A 25,365-nucleotide genomic window follows, 5' to 3' on the forward strand; every position below is an offset into this window, starting at 1 on the left:
ATTCCCAGTGGCCACCCAGTCTCCGGAACGTGTAGCTCCTGCTTTCTCCTCCCACCTCCTAATTACATCTGACCAGGTAAGGGGCAGACAGGAGGAAGGAGAAAGATATGCTGACACAACCTATTTGCTGGTTCATGGGTCCAACTTCTTGGTTCAGCATTTCTTGGATCAGGCTAGGAGAGCTGGTTCCTTACTATATCAGCCACCAGCTCAACAGAGAGGCACAGGGCAAAATGAGGTGATGGGAGGCTAGTCACCACAGAGACCACCTGCCTCCACTGCCTCAGTTGCTGCTATTGGACCCCAATTCCACTGCCTTGACACCTGGACCTGAAGGATACTCCCCAGCCAGATGCTCTGTCCCTGGGTAGGAGAAGGGACAGCTGCTGTGGGGAGGGGAGCCATGTGGTTGTGAAAGCTGACCCTTCTGGGGTAAGAGCCAAGGTTCCTCCAGCATCAGTGTGGGACCACCTGAGCATGTCCCAGGGATGGGTGTGCTTTTTCTTTGCCTCAACTCCCTGGATTCTGTGCTTGGAATTCTAGGACACACATGGGCAGGCCTCCCATGCCAAAGTGCTGATGGGATCGGAATACCGGAAGTGAGAGTGGCCCTGCAGACCAGTGGTTTACGAACTGGTTTCTGGGGCTTCTCTGGGTTCTGTGGCTTAGGGACTGCCACAGAAATGTGGAGCTGCTGGGTCCTGGTCTCTCACCCCCCACTTAATCCGATCAGCTCTACTTTCCTCTGACTTATATGTCAGGGATTCCGTATACAATTCATTTGAACAAAGACTGCTGTAGCTGAAAAGTAACTGAATAACTGGACTGGGAATAGCTCAGCTTTGTTTGTTTTGAGGAAAGCCATGGGGTGAAGTACCCACAGCTACACAGACAGATTAGAAGCCGTGACTCCTGGTGCCTGGCCACTGCAATAAAGGGCATCTCCTGGCCTTCAAGGAGACCCTGGCTGATCTAGAGGCTGTTCCCACACCTGGCAGAGGGGCAGTGTGTGCCTTGGTGTGGAGAGGCAGGAAGAGAAGGGCCAGCTCTGACCTGTGCTGCACGACCTCGAGGTCCTCCAGTGTGTCTGGGATTTCCATCTGGGCCAGCCACTTCTCCTTCTCGCCCATCCACAGCTCACAAGCATCTGTCTCCCCAAACACCGTGTACAGGTCCAGGGCATCCTGCAGCTTCTGCCGACGCAGGTCTGCCTGAGCCACCACTTGCTGGTAGAGCTCCCGGAGGACCTGCAGCCGATTGGTCACATCTGGGGAATCCCGGAACTCTTGGGGGAAGCCCTGAGCCTGCTGTTCCAGATGCTCCATCACTGCACGGCTCTCCTCCAGCTCCTCCAGAAAGTCCTTGTGCTTCTTCCCCAGGGCCCGTGTGGCCCCTTCATCCTGCCCCACATCTTCACCCGAGAGCAGCTTGTGAGCATCTTGCAGCCAGGTCTTTAGGTCATCTGCATCACCTTGGAACTGGAAAAAGTTTTCAGCATCCTGGAGATTCTTCTTCCGAAAGGCAGCCAGCTCCTTCAGCTGGTCCCACTGGGCGGACACCTCCTTGATTCGGGCTTCGATCTGCGGGTGTCCAAACTGCTTGCGTGCGACCATGCCCTCGGCCTCCTGGAAGATCTGGTCCAGGTGGGTGTCCAGCCCTCGGAGCTCATCCTCAAAGGCTTTGTGCTTGCGCTGCAAGATGAGGACACTGGTCAGGTCCTTGCCATAGTCCAGGGAGGAGTAGATCTGTTCCTTCTCTTTGATCCAGCTCTCGGCCTCATCCATCTCCCAGAAGAACTTCCAGAGCCGTTTGGACTGCTCCAGCTGGACCTTCCGCCCAGCTGCCATGTTGCTCAGCTCCTCAAAGCACTGCTCCAGGTGGCTGACACGGTCCCGGATGACCTGGGGATCACAAGGCTGGTACCCTGGGAGGAGCAGGAGGAGGAAAGATGAGAGGGGGAAGGGCTTCATTTACTGGCGAGCTTCAGATCAGCTGCGGGGCTAGAACAACGCGACCTAGAACCTGCCATTTCACTGGGGCTTTGGGACTGGGTGCAGGAGCTCAGAAGAGGGCAGGCCAGTTTCTTCATAATTAGCTCCCAGTAAACTGCCAGGGATAGGGGGGTTAAAAGTTGGGTCAACTCTTGGTAGAAATGTACTACATGAAATTGTTTTTAAAAATACTTAGACACAAATTGCAAGATGATTCTTCAAGGATGCAACAGGGTCTCCTATTTAAGACCTGAAACGATAAACCCAATCATCTCTGCTGTAACTTGGACTAGCAGAGAAGGTGAAAGATGGGATGATGCCTTATGGGTGCTTATAAACACCTTCTAATCATAGATCTCCACAGCAGTTGCCGGGTCTCTGCAGAGTTTTGCTATCCCTCAAGCTTCTTCCTTGCACCATTCATTAGTTAACCAAAGAAGCAGAAATCTAAAGCTAGATTTACCCAAGCTGGGGTGCTGGGCCAGAGATGGGATCCTGGCTTCTGAGACCTCAACAGGGAGACCTCCGAATTCTAACCTTTCTCCTCAGTGAACTTCAGGGTGGCTGTGGTGATGGCCTTCACTTTGTCTCCCTGGATGGCGATGTCAGCCTCCATCAACTTGTGCTTCTGGAGCAAGTCTTCGACCTCCAGCAAGTGCTTCCCAAACTCAGCAGACAAGAGGTGAGCCTGGCAAAGGGGACAGACCGGGTGGAGGGAATAAGGAGAAGTGAAGAGACACTTACGTGCTACAAGAGACCCTTCCAAAGGGGGTGTCCATGGTATCTGGGCTGGGGAGTTGGTGAGGCTCAAAAACATCAGCTGCCTGGCATGGAAGGGGCTGCAGAGCAGGAGTTCCTACTAGGGGTGCTCATTGGACTCATTCTTGGGTCACCTTATGCAAACTTGAGCCCCTCACTCAATTTGCATCTGCCCTGGGTTTGGGGCCTGGGCATGTGTATATCTAAAAAGTTCCATGGTCACTCTGACGTGTATCCTGAGCTGAGAGCACTGTGGTGGAGGGAGAGGAGATTCAGATTTCCTGGTTGCCCCTCTGCTGGCAGGTCTGGATTTTAAGCAGTCAAATCATAACTACTCAGAGCCTGATTCTCCAGGCTCCTGATTAATGTCTGTCTCTCTGGGCCCTGCAGGATGGTGCCTGTGCTACTCTGAAGCCAAGATTTCTTGATCATGGGGATAGAGTAGACCTGGGCTAGTGACTTGTCTGGAGCCGAGTGAGCCAAACAGTTGACAGACAGATGTAGCCAGACACTCTGTGGCCTCAGTTTCTCCATTCTGATTCAGGGACATGACTGGCTGGGAGGCATCTAAGGAAGCATCTGCTAACTGCAGGGCAGGCACTGAGGCCCAAGGTGGGTGCTGGAGGTGTGGGGGATGGGCAGTCCCCAGGCCCACCTTGATCTCGTCCATCCAGTCGATGCTGTGCAGCATATCCTGGAAGAGCTTCTGCAGTGCCAGGGTCGTCTCGAGTCTCTGGCGCCGGGCCTTCAGCAGCTCCTGCAGGTAGTTCCACAGGCGCAGGATGTTGTCCTTGCGGGCCGTGATGCGCTTCTTGTCGTGGTAATTCTCCTTCTCCAGCTCCTGGGCCAGGTCTTCCAGGGCCCTGACCCGCTCCTCGTAGGCAGCTGTGTCGGTCTCGATGGCCTCGTGCTTCTTCTTGGCGGCCTCCACGGCTGCCAGGTCGTAGCCAAAGTTATCCTGCTCCACAGAGAGAAACACAGGCAGCTCAGTCAGGCTCCTCTTGGCTAGTCCCCAAATGCACAGAAACAGACGGTCCCTTTGGAACAACTGCTAGATGGGAGGACCATTCCCAAGGACTTAGTCCTGCCGTCTTTTCCAGCCCATCTCATCAGAGCCAAGTTCCAAAGACTAAATGTCTCACAAGAACCTTGAAAAGAAGCTCGAGATTTTACTCACTGTGCCCTACGTGTGGGTGTGCTGTGCGTATGTTACTAACAGAGCTGCACTTGGCCCGCTGGTGCTCACCACCTGCCTTGAATGGACCTGCCTGATTCTGGGCAGGAAGGGGCTTCTGACTCAGAACCAGGCAGCTCTAAACAGATGGCTTGGGGTGCATGCACACTCTCCCATTCTCTCAGAACACTTGCTTTCCCCTTTCTGGATGGAACGTAACTTGTTTCCAAGTGGGAAGAAATAGATGCTGTCCTGGACAATCAGCCCTGTGGTCAATTTTTAGCTAGTGAAACATGACTTGGGCCTATAGGCCAGAGCCCAAAAGGCATGCCTGACACACACAAGGTGCACTGTTTTCATCACATCCCCAGAGGACCATTGTTCAGCGTCACCTCGAACCATGGCTTTAGTTGATGACAGCTTCAGGGGCCATTTTTGGATTGTGAGGCTCTGTCCCTAAAAATGAGATGTTAAATTCTGAAGAGTTTTTCTTCAGATGTGAATCTTGACCCACCCAATCTTGGGAAGTAGGGATGCAAGGCCTGGGGAGAAGCCAGCTTGGGTTCCAGCCCAGCTGACTGCTGGGGTCTCTGGAAAGCTGCCCCTCTTCTGCCATCCCCAAGTGTGTCCCCTATTACCTGGGCCACAAGCCGCTGGTTTTCACTGAGCCACGTCTCTCTCATGGCAGCCTTTCGGTCAAAGCGCCGGGCCAACTGCTCCAGCTTCTCCTGCCGAATGAGCTCGTTTCTCAGGGCCAGCTCCCGCCGATACTCGGCTTCCTCCAGGCTTTCCCAGGCCTGCCCGGGGGACAGAGGAGAATTCTTAGGGCACAGGGGAACATCTGGGTTTGGGGGTTCCATCTCTTTCACCCAACACTGAGCGATTTCAGGAATGTAGGCAGAGCCTTTGGCTTTCATGTAGGGGCCAAAGATTCTGGGAGCCCTGCTTATGAGCTCCCCGTTCCCTCTTCCCCTGACCCTGCCTCGGACCCTTGCTCTGATACAACGTTGTCTCCGTGGGTGCGCTGTTAATGGCTAAATGGCTACCTCCATTCTAATAGAATTTCCAGGGGTTATTATGCCCCTAAACCTCCGAAATATTAGAAGGTGTTTCCCTTCTGTTATAAGTAGTTAATATTACATCTCAAAGAAATTCAATGTTCAATAGCACTAGATTATAACAACTGGCTCCAAAAATGGATTCTGGACATCTGAACAGGGGGCTGAATTGAGGGATCATGGGTGGAGTTGATGTCTCAGAATTAGGTTCAGACAGCACCCCAAAATCGCCAGCGTGTGTAGTTATTAACATCCCAGAAAGCGGCTTAGTTTAACCCAACATCCACTCCCTGTGTCCTTATCAAGAACTCAGTCCACTCACTGGCAACACGCAATGGAAAAGGCTACTGTACCCGGTTGATGTCAGACACTAGTTTCCCATCGTGGGGCGTGTACACTTTCTGATTGTTGGCTCTCATCCGGGACTGGATGGTAAAAAGTAAGACTTCCAGATTCCCCTTCTCCTGAAACCTGTCAAGAAAATAGAGGTAGGGAGGTTAGTGTAGAGATCCCCATAACCAAATTGTTTGAGTCAATGTGGAACCCTGGGAACTTGGAGCTTGGATAGCAAAGCATATTTGCTTTAAAAACAAAAAGTGAAAAGGATCTATAGGTCTACTTACCTGTTAAAACATCCATCCTACTCGCCGGCTGAGATCTAATGGGGGTGGAGCCTTTACAGCATAACCGGAGAAAATGCAGCATCTACCACAATAAGTGGTAGCTTATCGTTCATTCCCCAGGGGAGGGCTAACCAGAGTGGTGTGGGACTTCCTGTGGCTATCGTTTTACCAATCAATACAAGGAAACTTTTCTTTGTTTGGCAAATGAGAAAGGCTCCTGACTAGCTCTTCAGTCAGTTTTTTATTGAGTGAGACAATAAATCCTTAGAAACAGCACTGTCCACATAAGAACATCCTGAATTGAAAGCAACTTTCACCTGAGTCCTAATGAGCCAGTGCTCCTGACAAGTCCCAGAGGCCAGATGCTTCTGAGGGGGCAGGAAAGGCTGGGTTCTGGGAAGATTTTAGGTGTGGGAGATGAGAACTGGCAGCAGGATGATGTCTGGAACTTGGGGTCCAAGCTCCAGGTAACTGGGTACTTTCTCATTTCTGCATGTATGCAAGGATCTGCCCACTTCTCCATCCTCCACCTGGCAGTGGCGGATCAGTGTAAGCTCTTAGGCCAGACTAACAGCCCGGCCTGCTCACAGGCACACAGCGGGCTGTGGCACTAGGCACTGTGTACACAGCCAGGAGATATCACCCCTGTGTACAGAGCCTCGTAGACTCACAGGGGATGTTCTCTCTGTTCAGTTCAGGGCTTTCAGATGGGTTAGTGTCAGACCAGAAATCAGATACTTGTTTATAGCACATTCTAGACTCCAGTCTCACCTTTCGCTGTGTGAGAGTCATGAATGAAGAGTGTGGAAGATCAGAGGAGGAGGAACGAGGCAGAAGGTACCAATGATGAGCTAGAAATCTGCTTTAGGAGAGCTGGGCAAGCTAACAGCAGTGAGCTGGAATGCCTCATGTGTCTGTGTGTGCCTGTTTTCACATGTATGCATGCACACATGTGTGCATGGTTACGTGGGCCTGTGCATGTGTGGGTGTGCATGCACCCAGACCCTGCCCACACTGGGGGGAAACAGAAGTCCCGACAGGCAGACTCGGTGCTGTGCTGATGAGCAGTGACAGACAGGAGAGAAAAAGAAGGATTTACTTGATGATCAACAAGGCTGCATATAGAGAGTTCTGGGGCTTACAATACAGAGGCCATGATCAGAAAATAAACCTGAAGCTCAGTGCACAGATGAGAAAGGAACTTCCAAGCACAGGTTCTTGGAAGGGACCCAGATGTCTGAGATTTAGTTGCTGCCCCCACTCAGGGATCTGGGAAAGTACTTTCTTGGGCTACGAATCGAGGGTTACTCCTCAGCATCCACTTCCTATAGGCTGATGGCTTGGGATGGGGAAAGCTGGGAGGGGATGAAGTAGGTGACAGATGCAAAGTTCTCTAGCCTCTAGAATATGCCTCCCAGGTACCCTTCTCAAGGCCCAGAGTCTGGCTCTATCTTTAGGCAGCTGGTTTCTCAGCCACTAATGTCCACCCTCCCTCCCAAGGGCCAGGGCCTTACTTGGGCGGCTTCTCCACAGTGCGGTAGGTGCTGAAGGCCTGTAGCTGCTGCTGGACGCCAGTCAGGGAGTTGGCAAATTTGCGGCTGTTCAGAACTGTGATGGTCTGCTCAATCCAGGTGAGCAGGTCCGAGGCGAGCCCGCTGTACTTTTCAATCATCTTCTCTGTCTCAATGGCATGGTCGATTACCTAGGGAATCACCTTATTACTCATCTGCATTGGAAGAGCAATGATGCCATCAATGAGGACCACTGTCGAGGTGGTCTTCCTCCTCTCCAGCACTGCAGTGTTCTGTGTTGGGTCTGTTCCCTGAGCCCAAGGCTGTGTCTAAGGCAGAAGGAATGGCAAACTCAAAAGGCAGCTAGTTCTGCTCAGGTTCAGGAGTTGCCTCCTTTTCCTCTAACCCTATTGAAGATTGGTCAGCTCCCTGTGCCAGGACACCAGCCACTAGAGGGGCCAAAATCTTGTTCATTTTTCAATGTGTGTTAGGAATTGAGGGCTTCCAGGCACTGCCTTTGCTAAACACCAGGCACACAAAGATGAATGAGAACTGGTGCCCACGTTGATGCAGCTAAGGAGCCAGCAGGAAGAGGAATCTGGCATGAGGGTCTTCACAGTGGGCTGGCTGCCTGGTATTCCATGGGAGCCTAAGAGGCCTGCAACCACAATAAACCAACAAATAAAAGCCCATGTGGGAATATTCATGAGACGTGGTTCTGCAGGTGGAAGATGGGCTCAGAGCTGCAGGCTATGACATCTTTCAGGACAGACCACTAACCTGCTTTGGAGTCACTAACTTGGTTTCAGAGGAAGTTAGTGGGCGTGACCTGCCCCCCACCCCACTGAGGCTGGAGCCCTGGCACAAAGCTCCAGGGGTGGAAAGGTAGCATCTCAGTCAAGGCCTGGGAGTGGCAAACAGGGAAGTGATGGACAGCCATTAGGAGACAGCTTGGTACCTTGCCGACGCGCTTTCCCTCCACCGCCAGCACCTTCATCTTGGAGAAGTAGTGGTAAAATGCCACCACGTAGGTAATAATGGATTTCTCATCAGGGTTTTCTGTGAAGACATCTGCAAAGGGAAAGGGTGCTGTCGGGATTGAACTGGAAGCCAAAAATGTGTGGCTCAAACGTTTATCTTCATGCTTCTCCAGCATGAAATCCAAAGGCTACCCTGAGCCGCTGGTCAGGCCAGGGGAGGTGTCAGGAACCAATTTGGAGCTGAAGAGCAGGCCCCAAGCAGAGCCCTGGCCTGGCCACCATCCACTTGCTGTGACCACAGCTCGCCTAGCACCTGGCCTAGACTCTGCCAGGTATCCTGTCAGCCTGGCGCTCCCTCCAGTGCACCATTTACTACCGCTACAGTCCAGGCTGGGGTGGAAACTGCTCACCTTCAGGGTCAAGGAGCGGGATGATGCCCAGCTGACGCTCGGCCACATCGAATGCGTGCTCCAGGTTGTGCCGGGCATTGGAGTCTTTCAGCTTATCAAAGTCAATCAGGTCAGGCCTGAGGAGGAAGCCAGACTGTCAGAAGGGGGTGGTGGCCACGGCATCCCCACCAACAGGGCAGACCTGGTAGGATGCAAAGGCCTTGGGCAAATGCAGGGAGGTGATCCAAAGACTCTGGGCAGATGGAGGGAGGTGGATGGGCAGGAAAAGTGAAAGGAGGATTTGGGAGCAGAGGGGTAGAGGCAGCTGTGAGCATCTGCATGTGGGGAAGGTAGCAGTGGGAATTTAAGGGAGGCGGGGCTGCTGAGGGTGAGAGAAGGACGAGCAGAGGTGACACTCCCGTGAAGCTTGAGTAGTAACCTCCATGCTGAGTGCAATGTGTGCGAACACCTGCGAGGGTACTGCCTCTCCCCCACAGCCCTCTTCTCCTGCTTACCGGTGCTTGTGTATCAGGGCATTAAAGGCCAGGCCGTCCTTCCAGCTGGAGGTGAAGTTGGTGACATTGACGTTGGGGTAGCTGCATCCAAGAGAAACATTAAGACCTGAGAATTAGATTCTTTTCGAGTCCTAAACAAGTGTATGAACAGAGGGGCCAATATACCAGGAGAGAAATGGACCTGTTTCTCCTCAAGTGACATCAACAGGAGGGCTCCCCCATAAAGTGGACCCCAAAGACTCATATACCCAAAGGACCCCCCAGTCTGACCCAGGCAACTCTGGAAAGGAGCCCTGTGTTCCAGGCCTCGGAGAATCAGGTCAGGACAGACTTTGCATCAGTTATTCCCAAGCTGCTATAATTCTGGGTGGTGATGTCGTGTCCCTTGGAGATGGCAGAGCTCAGTGGAGCAGGCAGGTGGGGAAACGCGGTTCCCAGGGCATACCCTGCCGTTTTCATCTGACACCACAACAGCAGTGCATCCTTGGCTGAGCGCGTTTCACGGCCTTCCTGAGTTTGGACAACGATGTCCTGAATCTGGGGGTGCAGGAACGAGAGGGGGAGGAATTAGATTTGCATCTGGTTCAGTGCCTTCCTGCTCTCCCTTGGTGGGGGGGACTCTTTCCCTCTTTGCTCCTCCTTAGCCATCCATCTACCTCACCAGCCCTGCAGCAACACTGCTGCCTGAGGCCCTGGGTCCCTGGGTCCCAGTGGCCTGCCTCCTGCCTTAGTCAGCGGCAACACACAGGGATGGTGATAGGATGGCTGTGACTTGCTAACTCTGCTGGGAGGCTGAGAATAAACAAGAGCCCTAATCCCTGTGCAGGAGAGACATGATCTGCAAGCCCGGGAAACAGCACTGATGTTGGAAGGTATTGTATTTGGATTAGGAGTTTCTCTGGCCTTTTCATTCTTCCCAGTCCTGTCATCATTACTGTTTGATCGTGCACACCCACGCAGAGTGAGATGGGACGCCCGAGATCGCTTGGATGAGAACTTCAGTCTGCGAGTGAGTGCTGTATCTCCCTTTCCCTGCCTTTGCCCCCTCTGACTAGGTTCTTCCTGTTCCCAAACCAGCAGGTGGAAGACCCTGCTTCCTTCCCTTGTACTTTCTAAATTTCCTTACAAAGAACGAATCTTGAATTTCAGGGTGGGAAGAGTGAAGTTTCTGATGAAACACATAAAAGCAGATCTTCTATATTGTTTTTGCAATTTCTGAACCAAACTATGTCAAAACCCAAAAAGTTAGACATATTGGGGAAGGGAAACGAAAAGCAGATCTAGCCAGATCTCACTCACCGCAGCTACTAAAGTCTATCTTCTCCCTTAAAAGACCACACTACTGACTGAACAGCTAGCCCCACGCTTCAGTGGTTTGGTGATGCAGAGGATGGTCTCTCCTTCCTACCAGTATTTTCCCCAGAATGTGCACAAACACCCACACTTTATATACCTGTTTATAACATTCCCAAGCCCTGTCTGGCCCAGAGAGGCTCCCTTCACCCCGTCTGCCCCCTGGGAACTCACTTGGAAGCGAAGGATGATGGTCCAGATGAGGCCCAGGACCAGGCGGTGGTTGCCGTCCACGATGTCATGGGAACCCATGTTCTCCAGGTGCACACGCTGCTCCTTGAGGAACTGCAGGGCCTTGTCCACGTTCTCCAGGCAGTGGATGCGCATCTTCCCCTTCGTGGGCTTTGGCTGGGGGACAGCAGTAGCCCCATGGGCATGGAGGGACCTCACAGTTACCACACAGGCGGTTGCAACCTGGACCAGCTCCTATCGTCAGCATCCACCCTTTATCCTCTTGGTTCAACTCCAACTCCCACAGTGACTCCATGACACTTTCCAACTCTGTTTCAGCCAAGTTCAGAGGTTCTCTCCCTCAAGCACCCCGCCACCTGGGCACATCAGTACTGAGCCTGGGACTAAACAAAGCCTTCTGAGTGGGTGATAAATGGTACCTGAACACAATACCACAACCACACTCACGACGTGTCAGGCACAGTGATAAGAACTATTTACTGTCAGGTGGTGATAAGACTGGCTTTCAGTTTGGTGATTGATAATGGGTCTGTCCCACCATCCAAGCTCCTCCCTCCCCACCCTGAATGGCCCCAGCCCAAACTGCAGGGGACTGCCATTGACGAGTAACCTCATCAGCTGAAGGGTTCCCCGTGGAAATTCTCTCTAGTGGACTTTCAATGCAGGGTGAGAAGCAGAACTTAGCCTGGAGTTGAAAGGCAGCAGAAGAATGTGGTGCCTTTTCATTCAAATCCCGAGGTTTTACACTTGGGGAAAACGAGGCAGGAAAGGTCTTGCCTGATAGACCCAAGGTCACAATGAAAGCAACTGAGCAAAACATGAACCTTAGCCTGGTTCTCCCTCAGAGGCAACACTACTGCTGGCGGGTTATAACAGAGAGGGTCTGTCATAAACTTCCACTTACAAGAGCAATAGAACATACAAGACAGCATCTCCCACACTTTTCTCTTGGTTCAAAGAAGGATGCTCATTTCTCCAGCTGAGTAATGGGAACCCATCAATCCATACATCTTAGCCTGTGCAAGAAGGCTGAGGGGGCCACTGCAGACCAGCCACAGAGGCCCAGACCCCACATGGAAAAAGTCAAGAGCCCTGCATGGCTTCTAGGAGAATCATGAAGGGTGGAAGAGGCCAAAGGAGGCAAGGAATTCTGAGAACAGGTCAGGGAACCTCGTCAGCCACATGGACACCTTCCATCATTAAGGATTAAAACCTCCCAAAAGAATAGGGAGAGACCTCGGAAGGCCATGCGAACTGGAGACACCTGCAAACCATCTTTCCTGAAGAGGTGTGATGGCCCGGGCACAGGGAAAGGGACCACAGCACAGATAAAAGCTTTACCAGCATCTCTCCAGATAGCACCTCCAGCAGCTTGATGAGCATACGTCCATCCCGCAGGTCCTTGTAGAGGTCGGTGATGCGGCAGGACACCCGAGCCAGGTGTGAGTTCACCCATTTAGTGAAGGTCTTCTTCTGAACCACTTCTCGCTCATCTGGTGGGGGTGGGGCAGGTGGGGGGGGGAGAGTCCTGGGTTAGGTTTCCAAGGTTTGCAAAGTCCATGTGCAATGACATGGAGTCAGAGTTTTCTCTGAATCGTAGGGTCCTCCATCCCCGGCAGAGGAGGTTGATGTAGCTATTCTGCACCCTTCCTGGGAGCATTTGTGATTCGGGCATAGCCTTTGGCACATGGACCCATGTGCCATGACTGGGGCAATAAAGAGATGACTTCCACTACTGTATTCTACCCATTGTATCGAGACACCCTCATTCAGCCATCTGCTTCCTGTGCCAATCAGAATGCTCTGCACCCTTGTGCCAGTGAGCTCAGACTTCAAGGCCAGCTTCACCAGTCCACCCATTCAGCAAATATTCCCTCTCCTAGGATGGGCTCTCTTGATCCCTCCTCACCCCACCCTTTCACCTAAATCCTATTCATCCTTTACATGTCAGTGTAAACGATTCTTCTCCGTAAAGTTTTCCTGACTCCTTGCCTAGGTCAGGTCTCCCCTGTGTGCCCTGACCCTTGCATCTGCAATTCTCATTTGTGTCTGTCTTCACACTTGTACTGGCTTCAAGTCTGTCTCTCCTGCAAGACTGTGGGCTCCTTGAACCCAGGGAAGTCTCTCTTGTTCACCTCTACATCCCCAAGGCTTGGAGCCTGGCACACAAGGGCTACCTCATAGCTGTACTGTGGCTGAACGTACAGACACTCACTCAGCGCCTATTGGTGGCAGGCCTGTGCTAGCTTAATGGCACATACAGGGAAAATGAATTGCCTGTTTTCAATGAACTCTGGGCAGGGAGAGGAGAATGATGAACAAGGAAATAGTGAGACTACATGGAATATATGACCCACTGGGGTTAGGGAAAAGAGGGGCTTGGGCTGGGGGCTGTCCATAACCCCTTTTCACACCAGAATGGCAGGCAGGGGTTCTCCATCTTCAGACCTGGGGAGCTGACATGACACCCACCCCCCTCCCCCATTCCTAAATCAGCATCAGCCAAACCCGGCTTCTGGCCCATGTTGTAGCAGTTCAGGTGGGATGACTCTTAGCAACTCTGTAAAATAGGTGCTGGCAACCTGTCCAGTCAGGGCTGGGGAGCTTGAACGAGAAGCTAGAGGGAGGACAGAAGGCTGGGCTAGAGGACAGAATGGGGGAGAGGTGAAAGAGAGAGAAGGGTGGTAGACAAAAACAAAGAGGGAGAAAGAGGATGAGGAGTGAACTCTCCTTCTGTTTGCCATAGTGAGCTGTTTGTGGTAACTGGCTTCTGGGCACTTGGGTTGACAAGTCCAGGCTGGAGCTGGGCCTGTGGCGACGGAGAATCCCCAAGGGTCAGTCACAGCGAGGGAAGACTCGGAGCGGCCCAGCCAGGAGGGAATGTCAGCGCCTCAGGAGCAGGCTAAATGTCTGCTCAGCTGAGCCTGAACCGTGGAAGGATTGGTTTCTTAAATTATTAAATATCTGATTTAACAACAACAAAAAGAGGAGCCTGGCCAGCACTGCCCCAAGGGTGTGACTGGCAGTTCCTGAGGCTCTCACAGCATCAAATCCCTTCCTACTGCAAGGCTTTTAGTGTTAGGAGAGCAGACCCTTCATTCATTCACTCATTCATTCCTTCATTCAGCAGATATTTGCTGTACAACCATTAGGTGCCAGGCTCTGGTGGAGGTGGGCAATTCAAGGACAGAAGGACAGCTCCTATCCTGGAGGCAGACATACTCTATCATAAATACGATGAGCACTGGAGTCACATATGAAGAATTCATTAGCAGCCATCTAAATGAGATTTACAAGAAAAGGAAAACACTACTTCTGACTATACAAATCTTTAATATAAAATTGAAATGGCATTTCATTCATTGTAGGCCACTGGGCAAAGTTTCAGGGGGGAAAGCCCCCTTCCTCTTTCATTGACAGCAAATTCATCCACTTCCCTGATTTCAAGGACTGCTTCAGGAAAGCACAGCTAACGTTTTGAGGGCGTACCGGACAGAAAGCAGTTGCATTTATTCTGGGGCATGTTTGGGTTCCACAGAGTCAGCTGCAATGCACCCGTGCACTCCCCCAAAACCAGACCCGTTCTGTAAGAGGTGAGCCCTTCCAGTCAGTCGTGGAGCTTCGACCAAGGGGCTGGTATTTTTAGCTCTTTTAAAGGTGAGTGGCTCAAAACACTAAAGCCCTTTCTTCTCTCTCCTGCTTCTTTAAGAATCCCAAAATTTCATTCCATGGGTCCTGAGACCCATTTATTTGTGCCTAGCAAAGTGTAACAAAGTACATTTAGGTGGATATGTGGAGTTTAATTCCAGGCTGCTGGGTTCGCACATAAATCAGAGCAGATCTCCTCAGTTTTCAACACAGAAATGATGTTTCCTGGACTCCAAGATATTGGAAGTGCAATAGAGCTCAGGCTGGTGTCCAATATCCGGCATCTAGGCTGCCTTTACTTGAAGGCTGGAGTGAAACTGCCCAGAATCCCCAGCACCCTGAAACACTCTGCAGTGTGGAGACGGAAAAGATTCCGAGAGGCTAATGATGATCACAGGAGAGAAAAGGCCCAGGGGTGGGGATTAATTTCCACTAGCTCGTTATCTCTGGTTGCTCCACATCAGCATGCTCAGCACATTCTCTCCCAGAATGGCCTGGGTGCTCATCAGGAGCCTTCCAAGCTCAGGAGAGGCAGGTGGCTTGGAGCCGGCTGGGCTGGGAACCCTAATGGTTCAAACAGGCCCGGGAGGCGGCCATGCATTGGGCCTGCTGGCCCCAGGGCACTTGGGGCACTCTGCAGGGACCTGCTGCAGAAAGGAGGCCTCAGCAAGGCCCTGCCAGCACCCAGGCCTTATTTTCAGAGCCCTAACCCAGCCAGTAAAGGAAAGGAGGCAGCCGACCAGCATGGTCTGACTCAGAGTCACTCCTGCCCCCGCTGCCATCCAACCCAGGGCCTCTCCACTCCCGTCTGTTTCTCTCCCTTTCCTTCCCAGGCTGTGGCCATCCTTATTCCTCCCCATGTGTTAGGGCTTTCCCTAGAAAAGCCCTAAGCACCCTCTCTGACCAGCTAGCTAGAATTACTATCTGGGTATTGTGACTGGGTGATGTTCCTTTATATCCCCCTTCAAAGGTTTCTTTGAGGCCAAATAAACCCACAATACCAAAAATCTCAAATACTTATCCACTAATATGTGAGTTCATACGTGAAAAGTGCTTAATACAGTACCCGGCCCACAGAAAGCTTGCCGTAAATGTTAACTACCATTCTTAGCATTGCCACTATTACTACTCCTATGTGCAGGCCCATCCTAGATGCTGCAGGGAGCCTGGAGCGCCTACCCCTCCGCAAGGGCCGCACAGGCCAGTAGAGGGAACAAGGCACAAACCCACAAGTAGTTAATTTTGCAACCACACTAGGGGTAAAGGGCAGGTCATTTTAACAATACAAAAGCTGTCATCAGGTAATATTGGATTAGTTACCAGGTACATACAATAAATGGTCAAGGTAAAAGAGGAGAGCAGTCATCTCTAATTGGAGGAGCCAAGGGCAGGGGGAGCTCACGGAGAAAACCACTTTGGACAGGCAGAGGAGGAAGGGAACAGAGAGACAGAAGGCGCCCACGCAGAGAGGCAGAAGAGGACAGAGCTTTTTTAAGGGGACTACTGATAGCTACAGGTAAGAAGAAAACATGTTGAGAATAGGTTTCAAACCAGATGTGGAAAGCCTTGAACGAAAGGCTAATTAGTTTAGATTTCACTCTAGAAGCAAAAGGAACCACTCAATGTGTGGCAGGATTATTTCCTGAAATGTTAACTTGTAGGACTCCCAATAATATAAAAAGACAAAGTGTTTCAGCTTAAATTAAGAAGAAGTGTGCAAAATCTATATTTAAAAAAATCCTTAAAATGATCCCGAGGCACATGAAATGTTTGAATAAATGAAAAGGCACAACAAATTCTCAACTAGGGAAACTCAGTATTATCAAAGTATCAGTTTACCCTAAAGTAATCTATATATTTACTATTTTAAATACAATTAAATCACATAACTTAAATTTAGACTATCTAGAGAAACTATTAGAAAGTTCATTGGAAAAACAAATAAAAAGAGCTATGAAAATTAAAAAAAAGAAAGGGTGACCAACCTTCCCAACTGTTTTTTTCTATCAAATATTAAATTGCAGTATAAAGTTATAATAGAGCTGTGTGGTACCAGCATATGAATAGACAGACACATCAGTGGAAAAGAAATACTCCCAAGCACGTATAGGCATTTCATATCACATAAAGGTGGCATTTCATATACAAAGGGGAAAGATGCATCACTGGGCAAAGGGGGTGGCAAAACTAGATGGCCATCCAGGAAAAATTAATTTAAATTTATAACTTATACTCCAGGACACATTACATTTGGGCCAAAAATTTAAATGTAAAAAATTAAACCATAAAAATGCCAAATCCACTGAGTGCCTCAGTGGATTGCAGGAAGGTATATCCATAGAAAAAAGCGAAAGCTGGGTGTTGCTATATAGCTAGGTAGTAAAACTGTGGGTGAGTTTTTTTTTCTTATCTATGTTTTCCAAAATTTCTGCAATGAACAAGTATTACTCTTATGATAAGAGTAGAATAAAAATAGGGTATAAAGCTCATAAACCCTGAGGAATAAGTGACTGATGAAAAGTTAAAAGGGATCCTTCTTGAGGAAGTCTGAGAAACATCAATGTGCAGTTGCTTCTCATGTGCCCCCTACTGGGCATGAACCAGGCATGTGCCCTGACTGGTAATCAAACTGGTGACCCTTTGGTTCATAGGTCAGTGGTCAATCCACTGAGCCACACCAGCCAGGGCAAAGCCTGCATTTTCACCAGCACATAGCCGTAAGGTACAGGTAAATCTAGGCAGTCAGAAAGACAAGTGCAAGAAAAGGCACCATGGGAGGCCCTGGACCACTCGTCTAGGCCTGAAAACAATCATTGAATGTTGAGCCCTTTGCAGGTTTACAACTTGGGGTTTCTTTCCTTCTCATGCCAGGAAGTCCAGAGCTTAGTGAACCTGAGGGAGCGACACTTTAACTCTCATGAATTTGTGACAAACTTCGATGACACAGATGCCAATCCATTACAAAGCCTAGCATAGGGGCAGGCCCTCAGGGGCACACCATAAGCAACGGTGGCATTCTAGTCTTGTCTACTCTGGAGAGGAATTTTTCTCTCAATCTACCCACTTTTATCACGCTGGTCCTGTGAGCAACTAGAGCATAGTTTCCCTGTCTATAAGGACTTAAAATCTAGTTAGGGTTGCTTCCAGCTGGGACTTTATCTTATTTTATTTCTTAAATGGGTAAGGAATACATAGTTTTAAAAGATTTTATTTATCTATTTTTAGACAGAGGGCAAAGGAGGGAGAAAGAGAGGGAGAGAAACATGATGTGCAAGAGAAACAGTGCCTCTCACACGCCCCCAACTGGGGACCTGGCCTGCAACCCAGGCACGTGCCCTGAGTGGCAATCTTTCAGTCCACAGGCTGGCACTCAATCCACTGAGCCACACCACCCAGAGCATAACAGAGAGCTTTAGGATGCTTATTACAAACCTGCAAATGCAAGAATAAAGCACAAAAGACTGACTTTAAAAGTGATCAGGTTAACACTAAGATGTCGGTTAACTAGATTGGGTACATTAATTAGTACAAAGGAACACTATACAGCCATGAAAATGATAATCTGCATGTTTACTGACATGAAAAGATGTTCATAGTATATTGCTCAGTGAAAAAGATTCTAAGATTTTAATGTAGATGATATTTTAATACTTAAATATATACAGAGTCACATATCCATAGGCATTAAAATGTCTATGAGACTTGAACAGTGTCTAGTTTTCTGCTTTTCATCTGCTTTTGTAATCTTTTCTATATTAAATACATATTCTTGTATAATACAAATATTTAAAGATAGAAAAGTAATCATTTACTTGTTAGATAAAATAGAGTCTTTGTATATTGCAGGAAAAGAAAACAAGTTATCTTAGACCAACTTAAATAAAGAATTGTTTTTGAAGAAGGCTAGTTTTGATCTGAGGTTTGAGGATGGTCATGGTTTTAGAAAGGGAGGGAAGGAAGAGGGTCTTGTTTAAAGCCCTCAGGTGGAAACAGGCAAGTGTGCATGTGTGTGCATGTGAGTGTGTGTACCTGTGTACAGGTCTGGGGGGTAAGGCCGAGAACCAGTCAACCTATCCAGAGAAAGGAAGATGAAGAGCAGCCTAAGGAATTTGAACTTTGAACTTCATACTCCAGGTACAGAAGATGCTGGAGATTCTCAAGTCAAACAACATCTCACTAAAAACTGTGGGAGGACAATTCTAACTGCCCTGTGTAAACGGGGTTGGACAGAGGAGAGGCCGGAGCCAGGGAAACCGACTCTGAGGTGGCTGAGGAAGCCTCTGCTTGCAGTGACACGGCCCAACGGCAAGTGAACTATGGACATGAAGTGACAGGAGCTGGTGTGGACAATCACACAGAACGAGGGTCAGCGGGCTCTGGCAGGTGATGGTATTCAGAGGCTGTAAGACAGAAGTAAAAATGAGTTCAGGGTTTTGATCAAAGGGCTCAAGAAGCTGGTGGTGGCAGAAAAAATGGGATGGAGTGTCTCAAGTGTGGCACCAAGGAGGAGAGATTGCAGGTATGCAGGACATTCAAGAGGACCAGGGAGCCACAGCACAAACCCAATGTGATGACTTTAAAACCCTGTGATTTTAGTCCTGCCCTGCCACTTCCTGCTGTGTGACCTCCCTCACCTGTACAGGGGCCTGGCAGCCCTTACTCCCTGCCTCCTTCAGAGTGCCTGGAGGGCCAGTGAGACCATGGAGGTAAAAGCACCTAGCACACTAAGCAGCTGTGCAGACACCAAGCACTGCCATCCTGCGTGCAGTGGATGCATGGAAGCGCTACACTCGCTGAGAGTGAGGGGCACACAAGTAAGATGCCCCAGGACTGAGCCTCAGCCTAGTCTCTAAGGAACAGAGAATTTCTGGAGAATCCACTGATTTGCTAAAAAGGATCAATTCCCGTCCCCTAAGCCAGGTGAGGAAATGGAGGCCCTGAGGAGCAGAATAGTGACTTGGCCAAGGTCATGAACTAGGGAGAGCCCATGCCAGCGGCAGGAGGACAGAAGAAAGATGCTGCTGGGACGGACCATGTTTTTTTTCCCCACGGCCCCCACGCTGGCTCACACTGCCACCTCCCCTTCCTGGACTGCTGCACCTCCTCCCCAGGACCTGTTCTCCCCATTGAGGTCAGAGTGATCTTTAAAAACCCTAATGTAACCATGTCAATTCCCTGCAAGAAGCAGGTTGATGGGCTGGGAACAGCTCCGTCCTGCTGGCAGCTCTGGCTCTGAGAGCCTATAGCTCTCCCTGCTAAGGGCTCCCACCCTTTGATCTGAAAACCAGGCCATTCCTTTGCAAATAATCACCTCATTAAATCCCTCAGTCACTGCTTTTGCATTTCCTGCTGCTCCCTGCCAGGACCCTGAAGTAGCCATGGCCTATAAGGGATCCTGTGATGTGGCTCCTGCCTGCCCCTCTTATCTCCACCCACCCCTCCCTTCATGCCCACTCGAGCAAGCCCCTGCTCATCCCAGGTGGGGTTGTACGCTATAGGCTATGCTATAAACTCTAACAGTTCTCAGTAAACCTTCACAGCATTTATCATCACTTGTCATTGCGCATATGTCTACATGTATATAAACACATGTGTGATAATCTGACCCACTTCACTCTCACTAGACTGTAAAATGCAATTCCCTGGTTGATCTAGTTTCCAGAGTCTGAAGGCCAAAGGGTTCGGAGGCAAAATGCTCCCCAAGACTCAGCTGCTACCAAGCCGCCCTGTCGTTCTCTGTCAGTGACACGATTAAGAGGGAAAATGAACAAGTGCTACAGGTGCTCCGAAAATACCACCTCTCCCGCCAAGCAGCACGCAGCGGGGCCCATCCCAGGGGTGAGGCCAGTGGGTGCCGGCTGCTCCCAGGAGCCACAAGCAGTCAGGGCCCGGTGCCAGACCCTGCCCCTGGGAACAAAGCTGACAGCCCACAGGAATGTCCCAAAGATGGAGGAGGCTGTTACCATGGCTCACTCAGACCGCACCGCATGGGGAGGGAACAGAGTCTTATTATTAACCTCAGTGTATTAATATTTGATCACGGATCTTCATGATGATAGATAGCAGTCATCCAGAGACAGGGAGCAGCCTTTGTTCTGCAAAGCTTCTCAAGGAGGAAGAGCAGCTCTTATCAAGAGGGGACAGGGGACGGCGAGAGAAGATGTTATGTCCTGGGCAGGACCACACAGTGCAGGTGGCACGCCCGTCTCTCTTGCAGGAGTGTGCCTACACAGGTAGGTGGCAGGTTTCTCTGAACAGTCGTCTGTCTTGGAGGAGGGGGGAAACTCGCAATGGCTGACTTCCAAGAGAAAGCTGCTGAGCCAATTCTTTTTTCCTTTGGACAGTACATTGAAATGATGGTTAATAATTATACATATTTCTGTGAATAGTATATTCCCTAACATATAGTCTCTAAATAAAACTCCATTCCACGTTTTGAAATCTGAAAAGAAAACATTTGAAAGACCTCTCACGAATGACAGCTGATCCTTGTGCCCACAGGTAGCTTAAGAGAGACATAAGGATCATAAACACCTGATGCCTTGTTCTCCCTCCAGGAGAAGAAGAAATCATTCACCCTCTGGACATAAAGCCCTTCTCAGGCAATTGGGGCACCTGGGCTCAGTGTAATTTTGATGCAGGTGGGGAAAGAGGTGCAGGGAGAGGCCAAGCATCATTTTTTTGCCACCAAAGTCAGGAAGGAGCCCAGCCACCCTCTCTGGGGAGTTCCTGGGGAGCCAAGGTGGGTGGGCAGGGAGCAGCAGGGTCTGAGGACCACTGTCCTAGGGCTCTGATGGAACACTTGTCGATCACAAAGCTTGACCTTGGGGCCTGGGCACAATGGGTCTGGAAGATGTTGAAGGTTCAAAGTGGCGGCAATTGCTTCAGAGCACAGGATGCAACCTGTACTGCACCTGCTGTCCTTGTGCATTCTCTGAATTGTCCTCAATCAGCCTCTCCACTCAGCCTCATCTCATTTCCAGTATGAAGGCAACAAAGAGAGAATACAGAAAGAAGCGCATCTCTAGTTTGAAACATCATTTGGATTCCCATTTCGAGTGGGCTACACAATTTTGTGCTCTTTGTTGGAAAAGGGCAGCTCTGTGTAGTCTATCCTGCAGCCATTGTTCGACAAACCAGAGAGGAGGAAGAAGAGCATGTCCAGCCCTCTCCTTCTGACAGGCCTTATCAGGAGGCCCGGACTGCAAGCTGGTGCTCTGTGCACCAGGGAGCTGGGATGCCAAGCTGCGTGCACGTGTGTGGCAGGGGGAGTAGGCGGGAGGGAGGCTGGTGCACAGGGTTTCTCTTTTCAGGGCACCTATCTGTTGCACTGCTCTTCTCCCAGCTGGGCCACATCTGCCCTGAGTCCCTGGTACACAACCAGGTGTGAGGAGGGGTGCGGGCAGGCAGGGGCCTCCTCTGGGATGTGGAGGGAGGGCACAGAGGGCGGGCATTCTGGCTGGGAAATTCCCTGCAGATGCCACAAATGTCTACGAAATGGCTCCCAGTATGAAGAGGGGAAGGGCAGGAAGGGGGTATGAGTGACAATGAGGGTGACCCCAGAAGACACTGAGAGCTTTTCTACTGAAACTCCAAGGCTGCGACCTCTTGGAGGGATAGGAACTTGGCCTTTTCAGCTGTTTCCATACTTCTAATCTTTCAAAGCGGGTCCAGAAAGTGGGCTGTCTGGGGAGGTGCCAGAGCCATCACAGCAGAGGACAGCTCCCTGTTCAGGAAGAAACCTCATGGCTTCACAAAAGGGAACCTCAAGAAGTGCTGCCAGCTTCAGAGGCTGACACTGAGAACATCTGCCGAAGAACCTACTGAGCAAAGATTCCTGCTGGGCCCCCAGCCCTCCCCTTGGCATTGCCAAGGTCAAATCCATCTCCTTTCAGGAGCCCTCTGCAGTGTTTTCTAGTCAACTTCCCCCACATCCTTTCACTTTAGCCAGGCTGATCTGCAGTTTCATATCCAGAGTAAATCATTCTGGAGAGAGGTCAGGTATCTGTATACCAATGTGGTGGTTTCCACCCAGAATAACCAGATGTCTTGTTAATCTTGGCCCAGGGAGGGAGAGCTAGAAATGATTAGAAAGGCAGAATAGGGGGTACTTCCTCTGGAGCTGAGAGAAAGTTGACTGAAGAGGCAGAAAAGATGGAATCCAGTTAACCAAGTGGAAGTCTTTTAACTACAGGTCACTAAGTGGAGAAGAACTCAGAGGAGCTGCCACACCAGGAGAAGCACTGCACAAGGCTGATCCTTTGGGTTCCTGGGCTCATGGAAGAGACACTGCTGGGGTCTTGACCACATGGCCTTAAGGAGAAAGATCCTCAGAGCAGGGGGTTTCCTCCTCCCGGGCACTGGGTCTCTGGGAACCAAGCCAAGAGCTCCAAACACAAGCATCAGCCTAATTCCCCCAGTCCCTGGTTCTTTTTCTCCCAGGCATTCTAGGAAAAAGTTAAGGGTGAAGAAGGAAGGGATTGACCCTGAAACAGGCCAAGGCAACTGGGTCAAAGAATGAGCTAATGATCTTGAATGTCTGAAGTTGGTAGAAGAGACAGAAAGATACTAAGAAGATTTCCTATAAATACAAACCTTTGCTTAGTATTTTATTATTAATAAAAAGTATGCATAAACTTTATCTTACTTGATATTGACAACCTTGGGAAAGTACTACTGTCCTGATTTGATAGAACAGGAAACTGATTCAGCCATCCTCTGCAGAGTAGCATTAGAGATGGAACCAGGACTTGAATCTGGGTCTTGTGATGTTTTCCTTCTCACCCCAGGATCTTCAATTTTAGACAGAAAAGGCCAGGCCTATCTCTCTGACCTTGCCACAGAACCCTACAAAGCAGATCACTGCCATCTCATAAGAAACATGGAACCCAATGCTTTCCTTGCCCTAATACTCAGGAGTCGGGGGTGGCCGTGGAGCACGTCAAGATGATGGAAACCAGAGGTAGCTTCTGCTTCCTAAGCCTCTTTGGAAAGACCGACCCCTGCCCAGACTGCCTAGGCAGCTCCAAAGATGATGCTGAAGAGGAAAATGTCAAGAAGTTAAGACTGGGGAGACTGACACTTCCTTTCTCTGCTCTGCCTACCTATCAGAATGGCCACTCTACTTTGGACTTTCCTTCTCAAAGCTTTAGTTTCTCCCATAGGTCACTCAGAGTGAACTCTAAGGAGAGGAAAAGTCAGTAAACTGCTTGGGTTTTTGTTTGTTTTCACAAATCCTGAATGGACCCCAAACTTTCATGTTTGCTTGTTAGCCAGATGTTTGAATCGCTAAGGCCCATGCAACTCTACACTCTGCGGCTCCTCTCTCCCTGGCCTGGCATTCAGATTCTTTGGTAGATAAGAGGTACGTTCTTAGTGAGGAACAGGCAAAGCTGGAAAAGACTCTTTCCTGATTAACCTAATTAACCCATTTCTACTAGTTTCCCAGGCTGCTCATCAGACCTGGCTAACAGTTTTAGGCCAAGTGGAGAAACTCTTAGCCCATTTGCCTGTCAATCACAAGTGCCCTTCAATCCCCAGCTCAAGGCCATCTTCTCAACAAACAAGTCCTTGATTCTTCCTTCATCTCTTCCTTTGCTCTCTTATTGCTATTTAATTATGTGCCTTTCCTACAGTTTTTCTCTAATTCTACCCATGCTAATTAATTATGAACATCGTTCATTTTCCCTAATAGATCATGAACTCCTTAGAGGCAGACACCATGTATTTATCTCTGTGCTTCCCCCTCCACTTTTGTGTCTGGTTGGGGGTTTAGCTTTACACAGAATAGGAGTTCAACGGATAGTTGTTAAAATGGAATTTACCTTGGTTTCTTAAAAAAAACCCAAACACCAGGGTGTCTGTGAAATAGATCAAATGACCCTTGCACAAAAGGCAGCCTCACTCCTCAAACTGTCCTTGGACAAACCTTATGGAATAGGTGCCCTTCTCCCTCCAGCCACATCGCCGGGGTCACTGTAGCCAGAACTAGCCAGCATGAGGTACAACCAGACTGGCAAAGGCAAGGGTTCCGAGTTTGGTTATTTAAAGAGGTTAAAATTATATAAGCAAAAGCAAGGGACTGGCGCTATTATATGTCCCCGAGGAAAACCAAGGAAGGATTTTGTGACGTTGGGGGTCATGAGGAGGCAATGAAGGAAAAAGAAAGGGAGTTTCCTGCCAAGAACAAGGACACAAAGGGTGATAGCTGAAGCCTAAATGGATTCCGCACCATGAAAGGGAATGAGACGCCCCATTCCTTTTATGGGGATGGGATGCCCAGACACTCCTGAGGTGAAAGGTCATTGTGGTCTCAGAGGGGCCCGAGGGCCCTGCTTATGTCTCAAGGTCAGCTAAAGACCACGGCGTGTGGGAGCGGAGTGGAGGGAGGGAAGTTGGAAGGGTACTATCATGAAATTCAGATAAAGCCGTGAGCAATCTACAAGGTGCTTGTGGAAAAGTCTATGACCTTCGAACAAGGCAGAAGATGGGAACAAGCAATGAGGGGGAAACAAGGCTGGTCTGGGCCACTCACTGGCAGAGCAGGTGTAGTGATGCACCCTACCCTGGCCACACCCTACACCACCCCACATAACTCCAACTCTCTTTACTGACCAAGGACTTAGGACCAGAATATAGCTCCCCTGGGCCAGGCGCCAGGGAGGCAGTGGTCACAGAGGTTGGTGGGGGAAAGAAAAACCCCAAGAATCAAATCTCAGCCAGCAGGAGAGAAGCTATTTCTACTGGAGATTTAAAGTCTCTCTCCATCCTTCTCCCCACCCCCAGAACACACACACACATACAACCCTATTATAAACCTGGTGAGTAAAAAATCTAATTCTCTTTTAAGGATAAGAGGTTTAAAATCCTCCTTTCTGAGGCAGTGTGGGGAGGGTGTTGTCTGTTCTCAATTTTCTATCAAATCACTCTTTCCTCTTGGGACCACAGAGAAGATGATGATAATACCTGTGTCCAGGTCCAGGCAAGAGACCAAGGAGCATGTGAAGGCCCCATGCACCTCCATTCCTTCCCCTCAGATACTTCTTTGCCCAGACTTTCTCTTACTTCTGGCTCTGGCCACAGATCATGCAGGACAGAGGCAGAGAGCAGGGTCCACCTGGCACCACCTCCCACCTAGGAGGGAGTGGAGGACACGTGGGAGCAGAGGCTGCC

At 49.9% G+C, this 25,365-nt stretch overlaps 1 protein-coding gene across 2 annotated transcripts in view; it reads right to left on the reverse strand.

Moving 5' to 3' along the window:
• The window catches only part of SPTB (spectrin beta, erythrocytic), a 114,833-nt gene that overhangs the window by 36,935 nt on the left and 52,533 nt on the right, over nt 1-25,365 (reverse strand). For both annotated transcript variants that reach the window (XM_053927630.2, XM_071222008.1), the window contains exons 3-14: nt 11,887-12,038; nt 10,528-10,701; nt 9,446-9,537; nt 9,001-9,081; nt 8,507-8,622; nt 8,075-8,187; nt 7,120-7,307; nt 5,336-5,453; nt 4,563-4,721; nt 3,406-3,708; nt 2,529-2,679; nt 1,054-1,924 (exon numbers count right to left, since the gene is read on the reverse strand). In XM_053927630.2, coding sequence (XP_053783605.1) covers nt 1,054-1,924; nt 2,529-2,679; nt 3,406-3,708; nt 4,563-4,721; nt 5,336-5,453; nt 7,120-7,307; nt 8,075-8,187; nt 8,507-8,622; nt 9,001-9,081; nt 9,446-9,537; nt 10,528-10,701; nt 11,887-12,038 — 2,518 coding nt within the window. The remainder of the gene's footprint in view (nt 1-1,053; nt 1,925-2,528; nt 2,680-3,405; nt 3,709-4,562; nt 4,722-5,335; nt 5,454-7,119; nt 7,308-8,074; nt 8,188-8,506; nt 8,623-9,000; nt 9,082-9,445; nt 9,538-10,527; nt 10,702-11,886; nt 12,039-25,365) is intronic.

This window comes from Desmodus rotundus, chromosome 7 (genome assembly GCF_022682495.2).
Source record: "Desmodus rotundus isolate HL8 chromosome 7, HLdesRot8A.1, whole genome shotgun sequence".
NCBI lineage: Eukaryota > Metazoa > Chordata > Mammalia > Chiroptera > Phyllostomidae > Desmodus > Desmodus rotundus.